This window comes from Cydia fagiglandana, chromosome 4 (genome assembly GCF_963556715.1).
Source record: "Cydia fagiglandana chromosome 4, ilCydFagi1.1, whole genome shotgun sequence".
NCBI classification, from domain to species: domain Eukaryota; kingdom Metazoa; phylum Arthropoda; class Insecta; order Lepidoptera; family Tortricidae; genus Cydia; species Cydia fagiglandana.
The window spans coordinates 2,667,330-2,682,922 of record NC_085935.1 but is presented as its reverse complement, the minus strand read 5'-3'; the positions used below and the strand labels follow the sequence as shown (position 1 = coordinate 2,682,922).

Here is a 15,593-nt window from a genome sequence, read left to right as displayed (position 1 = left end):
CCAATTAACAATAAGAACATAAGATCCAGATTATTTAGTTCCCGGACTATACAACCACAGGCTACATTCGAAGATTTGAAGCAAACACTCCATAATAGAAAACAAACTGATCCTACCATAAGAAAACAAGTCATCGAATGTTCGTACCTTGATTAGAACCGTCGAGCAATAAATACTGGACAATAAATACCCCAGAGAAGCATAAGAGAAACCCAGCTGTGTCGGGTGATAAGGATAGATAGAGATTTGATCGAACACTCCGCATACAGAAGATAAATCGATAACATCGTGACACAGAACTTGAAGTCCCAGTGCTAACACTTGACGCTCACTAAGTCCACAGAGCATAGAGTGGTGTTGAGCGATAGATGCAGTACGTGCAAACATACGGTTACCAATATACCGAGCAGAAAATAAAGACCTGCCAATACGAAAGCCATTGAGCGCTCCTGCTTCTTCGATTCAAGCCGTCAAACACAGGCCGCTGAAGATCTGACTATAGCGCTTACCAAGGCCACGGAGCATCGAGGATATCGAGCAGAAAATAAAGACCTATATCAATACGAAAGATATTGAGCTCTCCTGCTTCTTCGTTTGATACCGTCAAAGATAGGCCGCTGAAGATCTGACTATAGCGCTTACCAAGACCACGGAGCATCGAGGATAAGCAGTCGGCTGTGTGGGATAGGTGCACGGTGGCGCCAATGCGGCGGCGGCGTGGCGATGTCGCCGCCGCGGGCGCTGCTGGCGGGCCTGCTGGTGTGCCAGCTGCTCTCCTACGGCGGGCACCAGGGGCTCACCAAGATATTCTACACGTAAGTATTGTTATAGTCTCTCTCTCTTTGGTCGGTCCCATGTCCCATGTCTGAGGATGCCGCTATAACAACAAATGGGTTCCTATACAACAAACGTGTTTTTTTTGCGTAATGGTACGGAACCCTTCGTGCGCGAGTCCGACTCGCACTTGGCCTGTTTTATATTATTAAATTTCTCTGTTAAAATCGTGCATACGTACTGTTTGGACGATTAGAAATTGACAGGCAATTATCGTTTGAAATATCCTCATAACGCAAACTCGCGTGGTAAAAATAGATATTTGGCATAATTATATCGACACGGTGAATTAGGTTTGGGACATGAGCAATTATTTATGCCTCATTTAAAGTTGCGCAACTGTTGCGTTTAGCTTGCATAATGTTCGTCATCCCCTTAAGGCTAACTGCACACACAAGTAGCTTTAAAGGCGGGATTTTTGTACTGAAAATGCTTGTGCCGCACACTGGTGGAATCCCTCCTTAACATGACTAAATTTAGCTAGCTGCATTAAGCGGGATGTATTGCTACTTATTGACAAAAGGTACTTTTTTCATTCCCACTCCGTTGTAAGAAAAAATAAGATATGTTCGATCCCCCCCCTTGCTAAATAGTACGTCTCCGGCGGTCTGAGTGTAAGAATCTTCACTAGACTTATATCGACCGGGATATGAACCGTGATTAGGTACCTTTTGTATTGTTTTCGGTTCATATTCATATCCCGTCTAAGTCTAGTGAAACTAACCATGAATCATTCAAAACTGTTATTGTAAGAATCTTGTTTATGTTCAGACAGATCGCAGAGGCTCGTCCGGATCTCACGGCTTGTAAACAAGTGTTACCGCTGTAATATATAAGCATACATTTGTCAACAATGTGTTACGTGCATTGTAACTATGTTCGGTCCGAAAACATACGAGTTCAGGGGATTTAACGGGATTTATGATTTATAATATTTATACTAACGGGAAATGTTAAAACGCCTTCAATGTGACAAATACTATACCTAATGGACAAATCTTATTTAATATATGTACAGTCAAGGGTAAAATATGCGTGCAAAATATGCGTTATAATAAAAAATATGTCCCATAGCTCTTAAGTCAGCGAATTAAGAACCATGGGGCACATTTTTGAGAAGTTATATGCACCCATATTTTTTTTTTACTGTACTCATGTAAGCTTTTAAAACTGTTTTTTGTTTGCGGAGACGACAGCCAAGACAGTAAGTGTTTTATCATTTCATTTAATTATGACTGGCATTCATGCGTGTAGTGCGACTCCTTAGACAAGGTGCAATGTGCATGTCGGCAATCCGCGGGGAACATGCGGTCATGACATGGTCGTTCACCTTAGCTACAAACTTACACCGTTACTGGAACTTTAATCATAATCCTACCTTTTGGTTTTGTGCGGGTAAGGTAGTAAGGCTGTAGTTAGAATATTGAGAAATTGCTAAAATAGTGTGGTTCACAAATTCAAAATGGTTAAAAATAGAGATACTAGGTACTCCTAAAAATACGTTTGATACCTCATTGGTAGAATACAATTCGAGATTGGATAATGTTTGGAAAGACGTATAATAAGTATTTATACTATCATTGAAAGGATGTTATTCTGCTCGTAAATTGATTCGCAAATACCAAGGCAGTTAATTTAAAATCGCTCGAATGCTATAACGCCGGTTGACATTCTAGTTGAGCTGATGAACTAGTTTATAACTAGATTCTTATTTTGGTTAACGCCGGACGACCTATGTCTAAATAAGTCACATAAGTAATACATATAAATAAGTTTCTAACACTCATGGTGACCGACTGACTGCGAGTGAGTAGCCTATTTTCATCGTAGGTTTATTGACTTAATATTTTTACAGCACATTTTTTCTACTTGTGTTATTGAAACCGTGGAGTTTACAGGCAGCTTTTTAGAGCTAATATAATTATTGTAGTTATATTGTTAACCTACAAAGGTTTACATATTTTCATCCACATTAGCACCCATGTCAGTAAAGCTTTTGTGATTATGACCATCGAGATACCAAGTTGGCCTATCTCGAGATAGATCGCTTACATAATTCACATACGACCAATCATCATTCTAGATCTGTGTGATATACGTACAGTTGTGTTCGTTAGACCTGCCTGTTAGAACAAATCTGACATTGTTTGGCGGGAATCAGACAGATCTTACGGACTCCTTCCTTATTGCTAGTACGTGTCGAATGTTTTAAGTCGGAAATAAACACGATTGTGTCCCAGTCACAGACGGAGCTAAACTCAACTAACATTACAATAGCCCGGACGTTGACTCCCACGGGATCTAAATAAATTGACCGTCTGTACAAGTGTACAGTCATGTGTAAAAATATGGATGCATTCATCATACTCATAAATATGTCCCAAAGATCTTATGTCAGCGATTTAAGAACTATGGGCACAGAATAAATAATAGTACTAGGTACAGAAGACTCACTTTCTAACAAAACGCTGTTACGATCAGCACAGATATGGCCGCTAGGTGGCGACAGCGCCACGCGCGGCTTATGGCAAACCCCAAAATTGGGGTCGAACGGATGGACTTTTTGCTACCTGTAGCAAAGCGACGAAATCGCGGAGTGAGCCACGCCTGACTATGAGCACAGAATAAATAATAGTACTATTAGGTACAGAAGACTCACTCTCTAACAAAACGCGTCTGTTACGATCAGCACAGATATGGCCGCTAGGTGGCGACAGCTCCACGCGCGGCTTATGACTTTCCCCAAAATTGGGGTGGAACGGATGTACTTTTAGCTACCTGTAGCAAAGCGACGAAATCGCGGAGTGAGCCACGCTTGCTATGGGACATATTTTCGAGTAAGTTGTACGCACCCATATTTTTACACTTGACTGTACATGAATATGGGCGTGATTGTCTCAATTGGCAACTGTTTGCTGTCGTTGCGTGTTATTTAATAGATTGGTAACACGAATTGTATTAATATTGCGAATGGTTGTAAGTGAATTGAAGATGTTCACTATGGTTTGCGTTGCTAGTAAAATAATTGAGGAATGATGGCAATCAATTTAAGAATTTGTCAGCTGGCAGTACCTTGACATTTTTAATTATTTAACCTTTTCGACGCCGTGTCAAACACAAAAGCTGTCACCCGGACGCCATATATCACCGAAGTGTCAAAACTGAAATTGAACTTTATGCATACGCACGTATGTCTATGTCGCTCTGTGGTCTGTGACCGATTAATCCGTCTTTGGCGTTGGACCTACGGTGCGGATATATTGGTCACTTGCGTCCAAAAGGTTAAGGTTGTTTTTTGCTGTGAAATAGGAACTATCTTAAGTGTATTTTTTCTTGACAGTTGTCATGTAGGCTGATCGTACGTTAATTTCGTACAAAATGTTAAGTTCACGGCATTTTTTATTTCTGAATAATGGGAATGTTGGCTGAAACAATATTAGGCACTTAATTTAAAAATTTTATGTAACCTACAAGTATTTTCATAGAAATTATAAGTTAGCTTTAGAGTGCTCACTCCAAAATAGTTTTAAGCGAGCTTTGCGAATAGTTATTTGTAATAAAATTTAAGTTTCATAAGTAGGTAGGTACCTATTTAGTAGTTTTAAGAGAGTTAAAACTTATTAATAATACGTTTTACCATACAAATTATTATTTATTGAGTAAAGAAACTGATATATGGAGTGAGTAAGTACCTACTCTTAAGCTTTATTATTTAATTATGATACTGTGTACAAAACAAAAATATTAGCATATTATATTTAGGCGTCTCTTAGAAGAAGTCTAAAATAAAGGTAGAGCGGCTACTATGGCTCTCAGATGTAACTGTCACAATAATGTACATTGTTTTGTCACTCAGCTCTGTCTGGACTAAGTTACTGCATATTCAACACTTTTGTATGGAAAGTGCAAGTGTCACAAGATGTTCGTACTTTAGAAATTGCTACTTTCAGTTCTATATTGTATGTTACAAATAGTATGGACTAGAGAATTGTTTAACTTAGTTTTCTCCGTATTTTGAGATACAAATGTAGGAATATTCAACAATAGGTGTAGACCGATAATATAGTTAAATTAAACATACGATAATCATTTACTTAGCGCTCCACGTACTTATCAGGAAGTGTGAAAGGTATAGTGGTGGTTTTTTAGCTTATATCAATGTAATAAGGTGCACAGTTGTATACATATTTGTGGAATACCTTCCACTAACTCCGAGCCGATATCTTCAAATACAATAGCTGTAACGAATCGTGTGAATGTTTTCTTACTTGCTAGGTACTTACTGTGGTTACTGGTCACGGATGGTAACTCATAACTTAAGAAACCAAGTTATAAATACGTGATTCCTATTTCAAATCATAACTCAATGGCTTCCGTACATTATATTTCGATATAGTTAACTCGTAGCCCGTATTAAACCAATTAAAATAATGCCCGTATCCATGCATCTCAAAGGGCCATAGGTAATTGTATTATCCATAGAAATCGCTTCCAACGATCGATTATCGTTTCCGCCATAATATACACTATATACAGGACGTTTCTAATACTTTGCGGTATTTATATATCCTATTTTTTACTTGCCCAGGATATGAAAATAAATGCAGGATGTGTAATTTACTATGTGTGTTCTTTACCTGCTTTGTTTTTAACTATTCCCGTAATTATTCATGATACTTGCGATCAACCCGGAATACATTTATACGCAACATGTCAATAATGTTTGTTCCTTTTGTTTCAGATTACCTGACACTGGACAACCTCCAATTCTCATCTCGCTAGCGGACAACGCTAAACTAGACTTGAAAACTCCCGAGGAACTGTTGTTCGTGAACGACTCCGAGCAGCACAACGAAACCAAGACCTTCACCATCGTAGACGGCAGCGAGGTCTTACAAGAAAAAGAAGTAGAGAAGGATGCCGCGGAATCACACCTCGTCGTCAAAGCCAAGCCTATGCACGAGGTGCGGCAGACAGAAGATGCATTTCACACCACACCACCCCCTGAGGAACCCGCAGAATCTCAAACGGAGGACAATGAGGAAAAACCAAACATTCCAGTCAAACCAGAAATGCCACAAGAGGACATACCCTCGTTCTCGGAGTGGGCGCAGAAACAGCTCGCAGAGGCGGAAAAGAAAGACACTGTCCTGAACCACTCGAGTCAACCTAGTCATAGCAGTACTAACTTTAGCAGTAAGAGCACAAAACTGCGGTCGAAAAACTACGCTTCGCCGTCGTGCGCGGCCAAGGTCGTGGCCTGCAACCCCGAGGCTGGCTCCGCCAGCTCCATCCTGTCCCCAAACAGGGACGAATACATGCTCAACACTTGCAACAGTCGCATCTGGTTCGTAGTGGAGCTCTGCGAAGCTGTTCAAGCGCAAAAAATAGAAATAGCCAACTTCGAGCTATTCTCGTCGACCCCTAAAGACTTTGCCGTGTACTTCAGTGATCGTTTCCCAACGCGCGAGTGGGCCAGCGTCGGACAATTCACGGCCAAGGATTTAAGAGACGTTCAAAGTTTTGATTTATATCCGCATCTGTTCGGAAAATTTATCAAAGTCGAACTTCTGTCGCACCACGGCTCCGAACATTACTGTCCCATTTCGCTGTTCAAAGTGTACGGGACCTCGGAGTTTGAGGTTTTAGAGAAGGAGAGCTCGCAACATGCCGCTCACATCGATGATGACGACGATGATGATGAAACCATTGACGTTCCCGCTGTTCCAGTAGCAGAAACGGAACCGTCTAAAAACCTGTTTGGTTCCGCGCGAGACGCGGTCATGTCTATAATGAAGAAAGCCGCACAAGCGTTAGTCAAAACAGAAGTTCCTAAAAACGTTTCAAGCGAACACAACGACACGTCGACGGACAAAATGTACAAAAGGTGTTGCTCCCCCAGCCATATAATAGTTTGTGATAATTGTAGTGAATCGCTCTACAATGAAGTGTATGAACTGGTTAGTTGTAGTTCAGATAAACTGACTAATTTAGTGCGTCAAGTGTTCCTCCGTGAGACTCTCAAGTGCACCAATATATGCCAGCCTTTCGGCTTGGACTTTAAAAGTACAAAGACTATCGAGTTTGCCGAAGAGCGCGTGGCATATATGAACGCATTGTTTCCCCCTAAGTATTTAGCCGCGTTGTGTAATATTCTCGCTATTAAAGAGAAAAAAGTAGTTTTAAACACTAGTTTCGAAACCGAATTGAATGTTACCTCTAATTTGACCGTTGACGAATCGCCGCAGAACGTCAGCAGTGAAACGAACTCCGAACAGGACGTGAAGTTAGTATCGCTCAACAATGCTTCGTCGGACGAAGCCAACGAAACAGTCAAATCTGAAGAAAAACCTGTTGTTGTCGAAGAAACCGTCGAGAGACCAGTGCCAGTTGAAATACCAAAAGAGGAAGAAAGTGAAAACGAGCCGGTAGTCATGGATGATAAAATCATCCAAGAGAAACCTGAAGAGAAACAAATAGAGAACATAGAAATCAAAGTTGATGAAAAAGATTATTCCAAAGACAACAAAAATAAAATTGAAGTGACTACCGAGAAAGCTAAAGAGGTGATAATTCCACCCGAAGAAGGGAGTGAGGGGCTGATGGAGGACGCGCTGTCGGACTTCGATCAGATTGCGGTGGACCCGACGCCGGGGCCGGCGTCGCAGAACCAGCCGCAGACCACGATCCAGAAAGAGTCGGTGTTCCTGAGGCTATCTAATAGAGTCAAGGTGGGTTTTTGTCTTTTCTTCACTTAGTTCACTTTACATTGCGTAGGAGAACGAGGCGAAAAACTATTTTGACATTATATGTCATACTCATAATTCTTTTTGCAAGAATTATGCAATCGATAGCCCACTTCTTCCTCTTTTATACGACACCACCAAAAAGCGTTAGTAAAAAGTTATAAATGCTTGCGCTAAAAAATAACTTAAACGTGTCAAATCATCATGTTTCAACTCCCCTCATTCCGAGGTAAATTGAAACAGGGGTCAAGATTTGTAACAGTAATTGATTTTGGATAAATAAGCCTGTAGGTAGGTCGGTACTTAAAAAAAAAGTTCAATTTAACACGTTGATTGCCACATCACGCGATGTCGCGTGATGCAGTCCATTACCCTGTGGCCGTTGACGCGAAGTCGCGTGATAAAGCCTTACAATTTTGTTTGCGCTGCAAAATAGTGGCCGTAGCGTATTGGCTTATGGCATTCGTTTTTGCCACTAGAGAACGGATTTACCTATCGACATTCGTTGGCCATCTCGGTATGTTCGCCATTTTTGGCTTGGCAATCAACGTGTTAAAGGATTTTCTTATAAAAATAAAAAAAAAACATTCATATTTTTTAATATATATGTATATCTATTAGGTCACTTTAATTTTCTCTTTTTTCTTAGTCCTTTTTAATCTATTTTTAGCGTGTTTTGTTCCCATTAAAATATGGAACCTTGACCATCTTTTTTGCTGACCTAGCTTCTTCAATAGCAGATAAATTATTTATAATTTGAGTATTATTGGTTGAAATATATTATTAGTCTATTTTCCTTTCCTTGGCTGAGCCTTTGGCAATGTTACGAGAATTCCTGATGATCACGAGACATTGGAAATTAACTCTGTGAAACCAGATTTATCGATATAGGTAGTTATCTTCTAAACTAGGTACTAATTTCATCACATGAATTATTAAATATCACAATACAATATATAATGTGCTCTGTTTGATTTTTAATTATAATGATATATCTACAATTCTATACACATTTTTCTACTAGATTACAATAGCATACAATTTATTCTGATATGATTCATGATCAATCTATTACTTCAACGATACTAATGTGATGTTTTCTCAATTACAGACGTTGGAGCGCAACATGTCTCTATCCGGCCAGTACCTCGAAGAGTTGAGCAGGCGATACAAGAAACAAGTCGAAGAAATGCAGAGGTCCTTCGAGAAGACCATGCTCCAGATGTCGGAGGAGCGCAGAAAGAGCAACGAGATCGAACAGAAGTATCTAGAACAGATGACGACCCTCCAAGACCAACTAGCGCAAATGACCATTGCCATGAAAATCCTAATGGAAGAAAGAGACAGCTGGTTCGGTACCATGACCGTCTTCAAATTCATCATCTACCAAGCCATCCTCATCGCGGCTGCATTGTACTACTTCAACAAAACACGACCAGAACCTGTGGTCGTTCACGTTCCTAGGAAGGTTAATAAGAAAAAGGATAAACTTAGAAGAAAGTCAGTGGAGGGAGTGAGCGGGCACCAAACCCCATCAGCAAAGAAAAGACGACCAAGCGAAGAGGCCTTACAAATAACAAGACAAGCAGTAGAAGAAGCCAATGACGACGAAGGCGAATGGCAAGTTGCCAGAAAGAACAGAAGACGGAAAACCTCAATAATACACAGAGCTTTAGAAGACTCCAAAGCTCAGTACTGCAGGCAGGATAGCATGGGCATGCTTCAAGAAAACCCGATACCTTTAGACGAAGAAGAATTCACTGCTCCCGTACCGGAGCCAGTGAAATTCAACGAGGTCGTCCAACCGAGACACAAGGTCAACGGGTCTATATTCAATAATCTAAAGAAGACTAGTAAACGGAGATTGTCGTCACCCGCTTTCCTAAAGTCCCTATCCAGGCAAAGCATTAGAAGCACTCCTAGTCCTGTATTAAGGAACGAACCAGTGTTCAACGGTTTAGGGAAGGTATCATCAGAATCCCCGACTGGTAGCCTATGGTCTGAATCCACGGAGATGTCCCAGAACGGGCAGGCGGAAGGTGGGAAGAAGAAGAAAAGTTTGAAGAACATTATTAAGAAGTTGTTTTGAGACTTTAATTGCTTAGGCGGCGGGTCGGTTTCAGATTTGTGATGAAGTTGAACTGTCATGGAAAATTGAGTGTGGAAAGGTGTATGTAATTTATACATAAATTAAGCTATATAATATATAATCAATTCTACGCGACATTTCGTTTAGGCATTATTGTATCCGCCTAAGATTATCCAAAAGTAAATGTAAAATTTTTAGACAATAATTTCTATGTTATGAGAAATATTGTGTATCGCTTTTAGGAAATTGTTATTATTGTGAAGGATGATTATCATTTTATTAATGACGTCACATAGGACTATGTGGATATAAACATCACAATTTTGAAACCAAATCGCGTAATTAATTGTGTATATTTTTAATTGCTATGAATCAGCTATTGTAATTTATTTCCTCGCATTGTTTTTAAATTATTGTTAGACCTCAATAAGGTGCCAATGTGATAAAATTAGGAGCCTAATATACCTTTAGCCTGTTGCTATATGAGTACGCTTGTGTTGAAAGTTGATACCAGTAGTTACCACCTTGACCGTGAAAATTATGCCTAAAAAGTTATTTTTCAGATTTTGGAATGTTAATTTTATTTTTGTGTAATTACGAGCCATTTTGGTCCTTGTAATTCGTCGATAAATAGTGTTTGCATTATTCTGTTCTGCATACTTTTCTTTTTAATCTTGCATGTCGCATGTCAGATAAGTATTTTGATAAATTACTACTTTTCCAAAGTTTCCTAGAGAGAGATCAGGCTAACTCTGCAGCGATTTTGATAGCATAGGCTGTGCACGTGTTATTTTTAACGTCAAACTTGTATGAAATTATCACGTTGAAAATAACACTTGCACAGTCTGTGCTATCAAAATCGCTGCAGAGTTAGCTTGGCCTGACTCCTAATGTGAAAACCGCTCTTAGCTGAAACGGACTCTTCTTATCTTTTCTATCTTCCCACCTTAATACCTACTGGTACTTAATAATACACATATTTCCAAAATCCAAAAAGTGACGAGTGTTTTTGTTTTAAGAAAGGGCCTTATGCCATTGGCATAGAGTTGATAGTCGATTGTATTGCATGCCGGTGACTACTGGGGTCGACTCGTGTTGTTTGGACAATAACGAGTGAGCTAGTCGCATGATTGGAGTTCGTAAACAAAGAAATTGCATTAAATGCATTAACTTTATTGAGTTTGTTTCATTTAAACCTATTCTTTAAAAAAATCTTATAGCAACCGGGATAAATGCGTCTCTTGGGGTAAATGCGTCTTTTGAAGATATCTTTCAAACGCAACATAACTATTATAGAGTCTGGCTACTGAAATTTTACTCCAATGTTTGGCGGGAAATTCAAAAAATCTTAGGCTGGTCACACTTTGTATAGTAGGAATTATAGTTTTGATACTAGACAATATTTTTGATTTTCTGTGCACAAGTAATTAAGGTACCTAAGGAAATAAGTTTAATAAGCGTTTACGTGCGCTCAAAGTCAGCTCACATAATTTCTACCACTATTTAAAGTACAGTCAACGAAAAACACATGTTTACGTTCAAATATTTAGATTTTATAGATATTTTTCAGAACGTTTAGTTTATCCGTTTCTTTATACACTTGTCCTGTTTATGAGATTCAGGAATTAATAAATTCACGTACTTAATCAAAGTAATAGGCGAATGTTAGAACTAGTACTTAAAGTATCAAAATATTTATAGAGCACCAACCTCCTAATTTGTTTACATTTGGTTAGGAGTTGTAAACATTGCAGTTTTTCATTATACAACGCTACACGTCGACTTCGCACATTGTCGTAATTATTTACGAGCTTAAATAATATTTTGCGAACCTCACTCAGTATAGAAATTATTAAGATTATTTAAAATAAACCCCTTATAAACCGCAAAAAATTTGAATGAATGACATAATTTGACATCAGACTTTTAGTTTTGTTTTTTATAATCATAGACAATTGGTGATACAACACCGAAATATCTGTCAACAATTTTTGGCTAGCCAGACTCTAGCCGTCTACACTAAAAGTTCAGTGACCACACTTCGAATAGGGAGGGTTGCAATAGTTCTAAAATATTCCATTTAGAAGAAACGTTTAAAAGACGCATTTACCTCAAGTAACGCATTTAACCCTCGGAGTAATTAACAATGGAGCCGTCATTAACAGGCGTTCCCCTCTGTCGAAAATAGTCGGCCAATGGTCAACCTCATGTCAACCATATGTATGGACTGACGTTTATCTGACATGACGTACCTATACATTTGATGTGCCCCTCCCCCGCAAAAAACGGCAGACTATTTTGTACCGAAAATTTTAGACATGGCGTCTCCGTTGGTTATATCCTCCAAGATTTAACCGGTTGACCCTACTTTTTTAGTGTATTCCCATTTGTCCTCGCCGGGCACATGGGAATAGGTCCATTCATATGAATCATTCCCATCAAGAGGCAGGGACAGATCTGTATACACCCCTTGGTAATAGCTACATGAAAACTAGTCTGGGTATGATAGTTTTAATTCATTTAAATATCGACTATAGAAAATAATAGTAGATTGTACAACAAGGGCATAAAATTGGCATTTATGCCAGAGTTATTCACTCTACTTTTCACTTCGATTGTGAGTAAAATATACAAAAATATTAAATATTTCGATTAAAGTTGGGCTTCAGGAGGTACAAATTGTGTACTACTAGCGACATCTAGTGATAGAGAGAAAAGTTGAATGCCGATAAATTGATTGTACAGTCGAATGAAATTGCAAACAAAAGTAGCCTCAAATGCATTGAATTTTAATTACACTTATATTTACGATAGCAATTTCTATAATACTTAAGTAAAATTTTACAGACCGATTTAAGTGAAACAAACAAATGTAGTTTGTGGTGTGTACTACTAGCGACATCTACTAGCTGGGATACACAACTATGCTAATCGACTGCAAATGTCCTTTGTAGTGTTGTGAATAGCGCTCATTTCGAGGCTTAAAGACTCGAACCCTTACATCCATACGTGTAAAATAAATAAATACAATTCTCAAATATAGTCGAATCTTAAAGACTTGTAGTCTTGAGGGCTCGGGTCTTTAAGCCTAAAAATAAGTGTTATTCACCACACTGCCTTTGAGTCCACACTCTTTATTCGACTCAACCCTTTGTCTCGCAACAACGTTCAACCCTTTCGGTGCCTCCGCTAACTTCTCAATAGAGTACGCTTCGCCATATGTCGCAAATACGATTTCGATGACTTCTTTGTATGTATAACTTTACGGTGAAGCTGAAGAGATGCTTAAAGCGCTGTTTCAGGTTTTGTATGATACTAGCGACCCGCCCCGGATTCGCACGGGTTCACATAAACACCTAAACCTTCCTCAAGAATCACCCTATTGATAGATGAAAATCGCATGAAAATCATTTCAGTACGTTTTGATTTTATCGCGAACATACAAACACACAAACAGACAGACGCGGCGCGGGGGACTTTGTTTTATAAGGTATAGTGATAAAGGATGACATGACAAAGAGAAAACAGCATTGAATGCATTGATTTTATTAATTATAGTAATATTTACAATAATAATTTCATTTAAGTTAATGTAGTTTATGTCCTACTAGCGCCATCTAGTTTTATACACTAGGAAACTATACTAATCGACTGCAAAAAGTCCTTCAAATCCACACACTTTATCCTATTTAACCCTTTCTGTCTGCAAACACCATTCAACCCTTTCGCTGCCTCCTCTAACTTCTCATTAGAGTACGGTTCGCCATTGGTCGCGAAGACGATTTCGATGACTTCTTTGTATAACTTTACGGTGAAGGTGAAGAGATGCTTGAAGCACTGATTCAGGAATAAAGGATGACATGACAAAGAGAAAACCGCATTAAATGCATTGATTTTTTAATTATACTTATATTTACAATAACAATTTGATTTAAGTAAATGTAGTTTACGTACTACTAGCGACATCTAGTTTTATACACTAGGAAACTATACTAATCGACTGCAAAAAGTCCTTCAAATCCACACACTTTATCCTATTTAACCCTTTCTGTCTGCAAACACCATTCAACCCTTTCGCTGCCTCCTCTAACTTCTCATTAGAGTACGGTTCGCCATTGGTCGCGAAGACGATTTCGATGACTTCTTTGTATAACTTTACGGTGAAGGTGAAGAGATGCTTGAAGCACTGATTCAGGAATAAAGGATGACATGACAAAGAGAAAACCGCATTAAATGCATTGATTTTTTAATTATACTTATATTTACAATAACAATTTGATTTAAGTAAATGTAGTTTACGTACTACTAGCGACATCTAGTTTTATACACTAGGAAACTATACTAATCGACTGCAAAAAGTCCTTCAAATCCACACACTTTATCCTATTTAACCCTTTCTGTCTGCAAACACCATTCAACCCTTTCGCTGCCTCCTCTAACTTCTCATTAGAGTACGGTTCGCCATTGGTCGCGAAGACGATTTCGATGACTTCTTTGTATAACTTTACGGTGAAGGTGAAGAGATGCTTGAAGCGCTGATTCAGGAATAAAGGATGACATGACAAAGAGAAAACCGCATTAAATGCATTGATTTTTTAATTATACTTATATTTACAATAACAATTTGAAACCCTTTGACCGCCGTTGTCCGGTATAGAAGACAACGATAGAACGATACGCTGGCGCCGTCGTCTTGTATACAAGACACAAATTCAACCACTGAGTTAATGTGAAAATAATAACAATTGCAATTTCATTTACACTCGTGTTCATATTTAAGGTCTTTGTTTTTTCATTTATTTGCTTTTTAAGCCGCTATATAAATCCCTTCTTTTATAATAAGGCATTTAAAAAAATTGCTCCAATTTTCAACATTTTTCATGTTCCTCGTCGCCGTTGTCTTGTATAAAAGACAGCTAGGGATGGGAATGTTAACTCGATATGGGAATTTTTAAAGTAAATATAAAGTCAGAAATATGTTTTTATCTAAGTATTTGAACACTTGTTAATCGCCAATTTTTTTTAACGAATAGTAGGTAACTACTTACTAGAATACGTAGAACGAGAGTCAGATAGGCATAACTATATTTAAAGTTCAGGTAGCTTCTTTAGCTCTATAAAGTAGAGCCAGACAAGTAAATTTGCCATTGTAGATTGTGGACTATTTAATTGCAGAAGAGATAAATAAAAAAAATAATTGATGTTATTTTATAGCTTAGTGGGAAGGGATACACCGCAGCGACCGCTTCGCACAAGTGTGGTACAGGGACATACCTGTTTATCAGACTTTACTTTTATTGTTATAACATTGAAGTTAATGTGTAATTTTTTTGTAACAAGTCGTTGAACGTTTTTTTGATAAGAGTTTACCTACAGATTAATGTAAACCAAACTGAAATTATAATGATAGATTCTAATTCCGGAATAATATCTTCACTCATTAAAAATTCAACCCACGTGTAATTTTCACTAAAACAGTTCCGGTATATTGACTTTATCGACACATGATGCGCAGCTTTAACGTTACACCAATAAAGTTTACGTACCGACAAGCGCTTACGCCGTTGACCTAGAGACTATTATTACTTGATCCGCGCGGAAACAGTCCTTGTCGGTCTGCATTGCGGGCAGTCCATGGGCGCCGTTGTCTTGTATAAAAGACTTCTCGTACAGCCTAGTGCGGCGATATCACGTCTTGAATCGACATTGTTTAGTGGTTGTTTTTTATGTTAAATCCCTATATTTTAAACATTTTCGGGTGTAAAACATATGTTTAATTTTGGCAATTTGGAATGAAATTAAAACAGGATAAGAACAAAGCTAAATTAAAAAGATTTTTACCATAATATTTTAAATATCGATATCACTATTTGCAATCCCTAAACTTTTTATTAGTTGTTTACTTAAAATTTGCTCTGGCGTGT

The 15,593-nt window shown here is 38.4% G+C and overlaps 1 protein-coding gene across 2 annotated transcripts in view; it reads left to right on the top strand.

Moving 5' to 3' along the window:
* Positions 1–10,844, top strand: part of LOC134663502 (SUN domain-containing ossification factor) — a 91,353-nt gene extending 80,509 nt beyond the window's left edge. Inside the window, exons 1-3 of one of the 2 annotated variants that reach the window (XM_063519879.1) lie at positions 554–815; positions 5,576–7,565; positions 8,692–10,844. In XM_063519879.1, the coding sequence (XP_063375949.1) occupies positions 724–815; positions 5,576–7,565; positions 8,692–9,669 (3,060 nt within the window). In that variant the 5' untranslated portion in view covers positions 554–723 and the 3' untranslated portion in view covers positions 9,670–10,844. Of the gene's footprint in view, positions 1–553; positions 816–5,575; positions 7,566–8,691 lie in introns of those variants that run through there. The other variant, XM_063519878.1, reaches the window with a different exon arrangement.
* Positions 10,845–15,593: the final 4,749 nt, after the last annotated feature.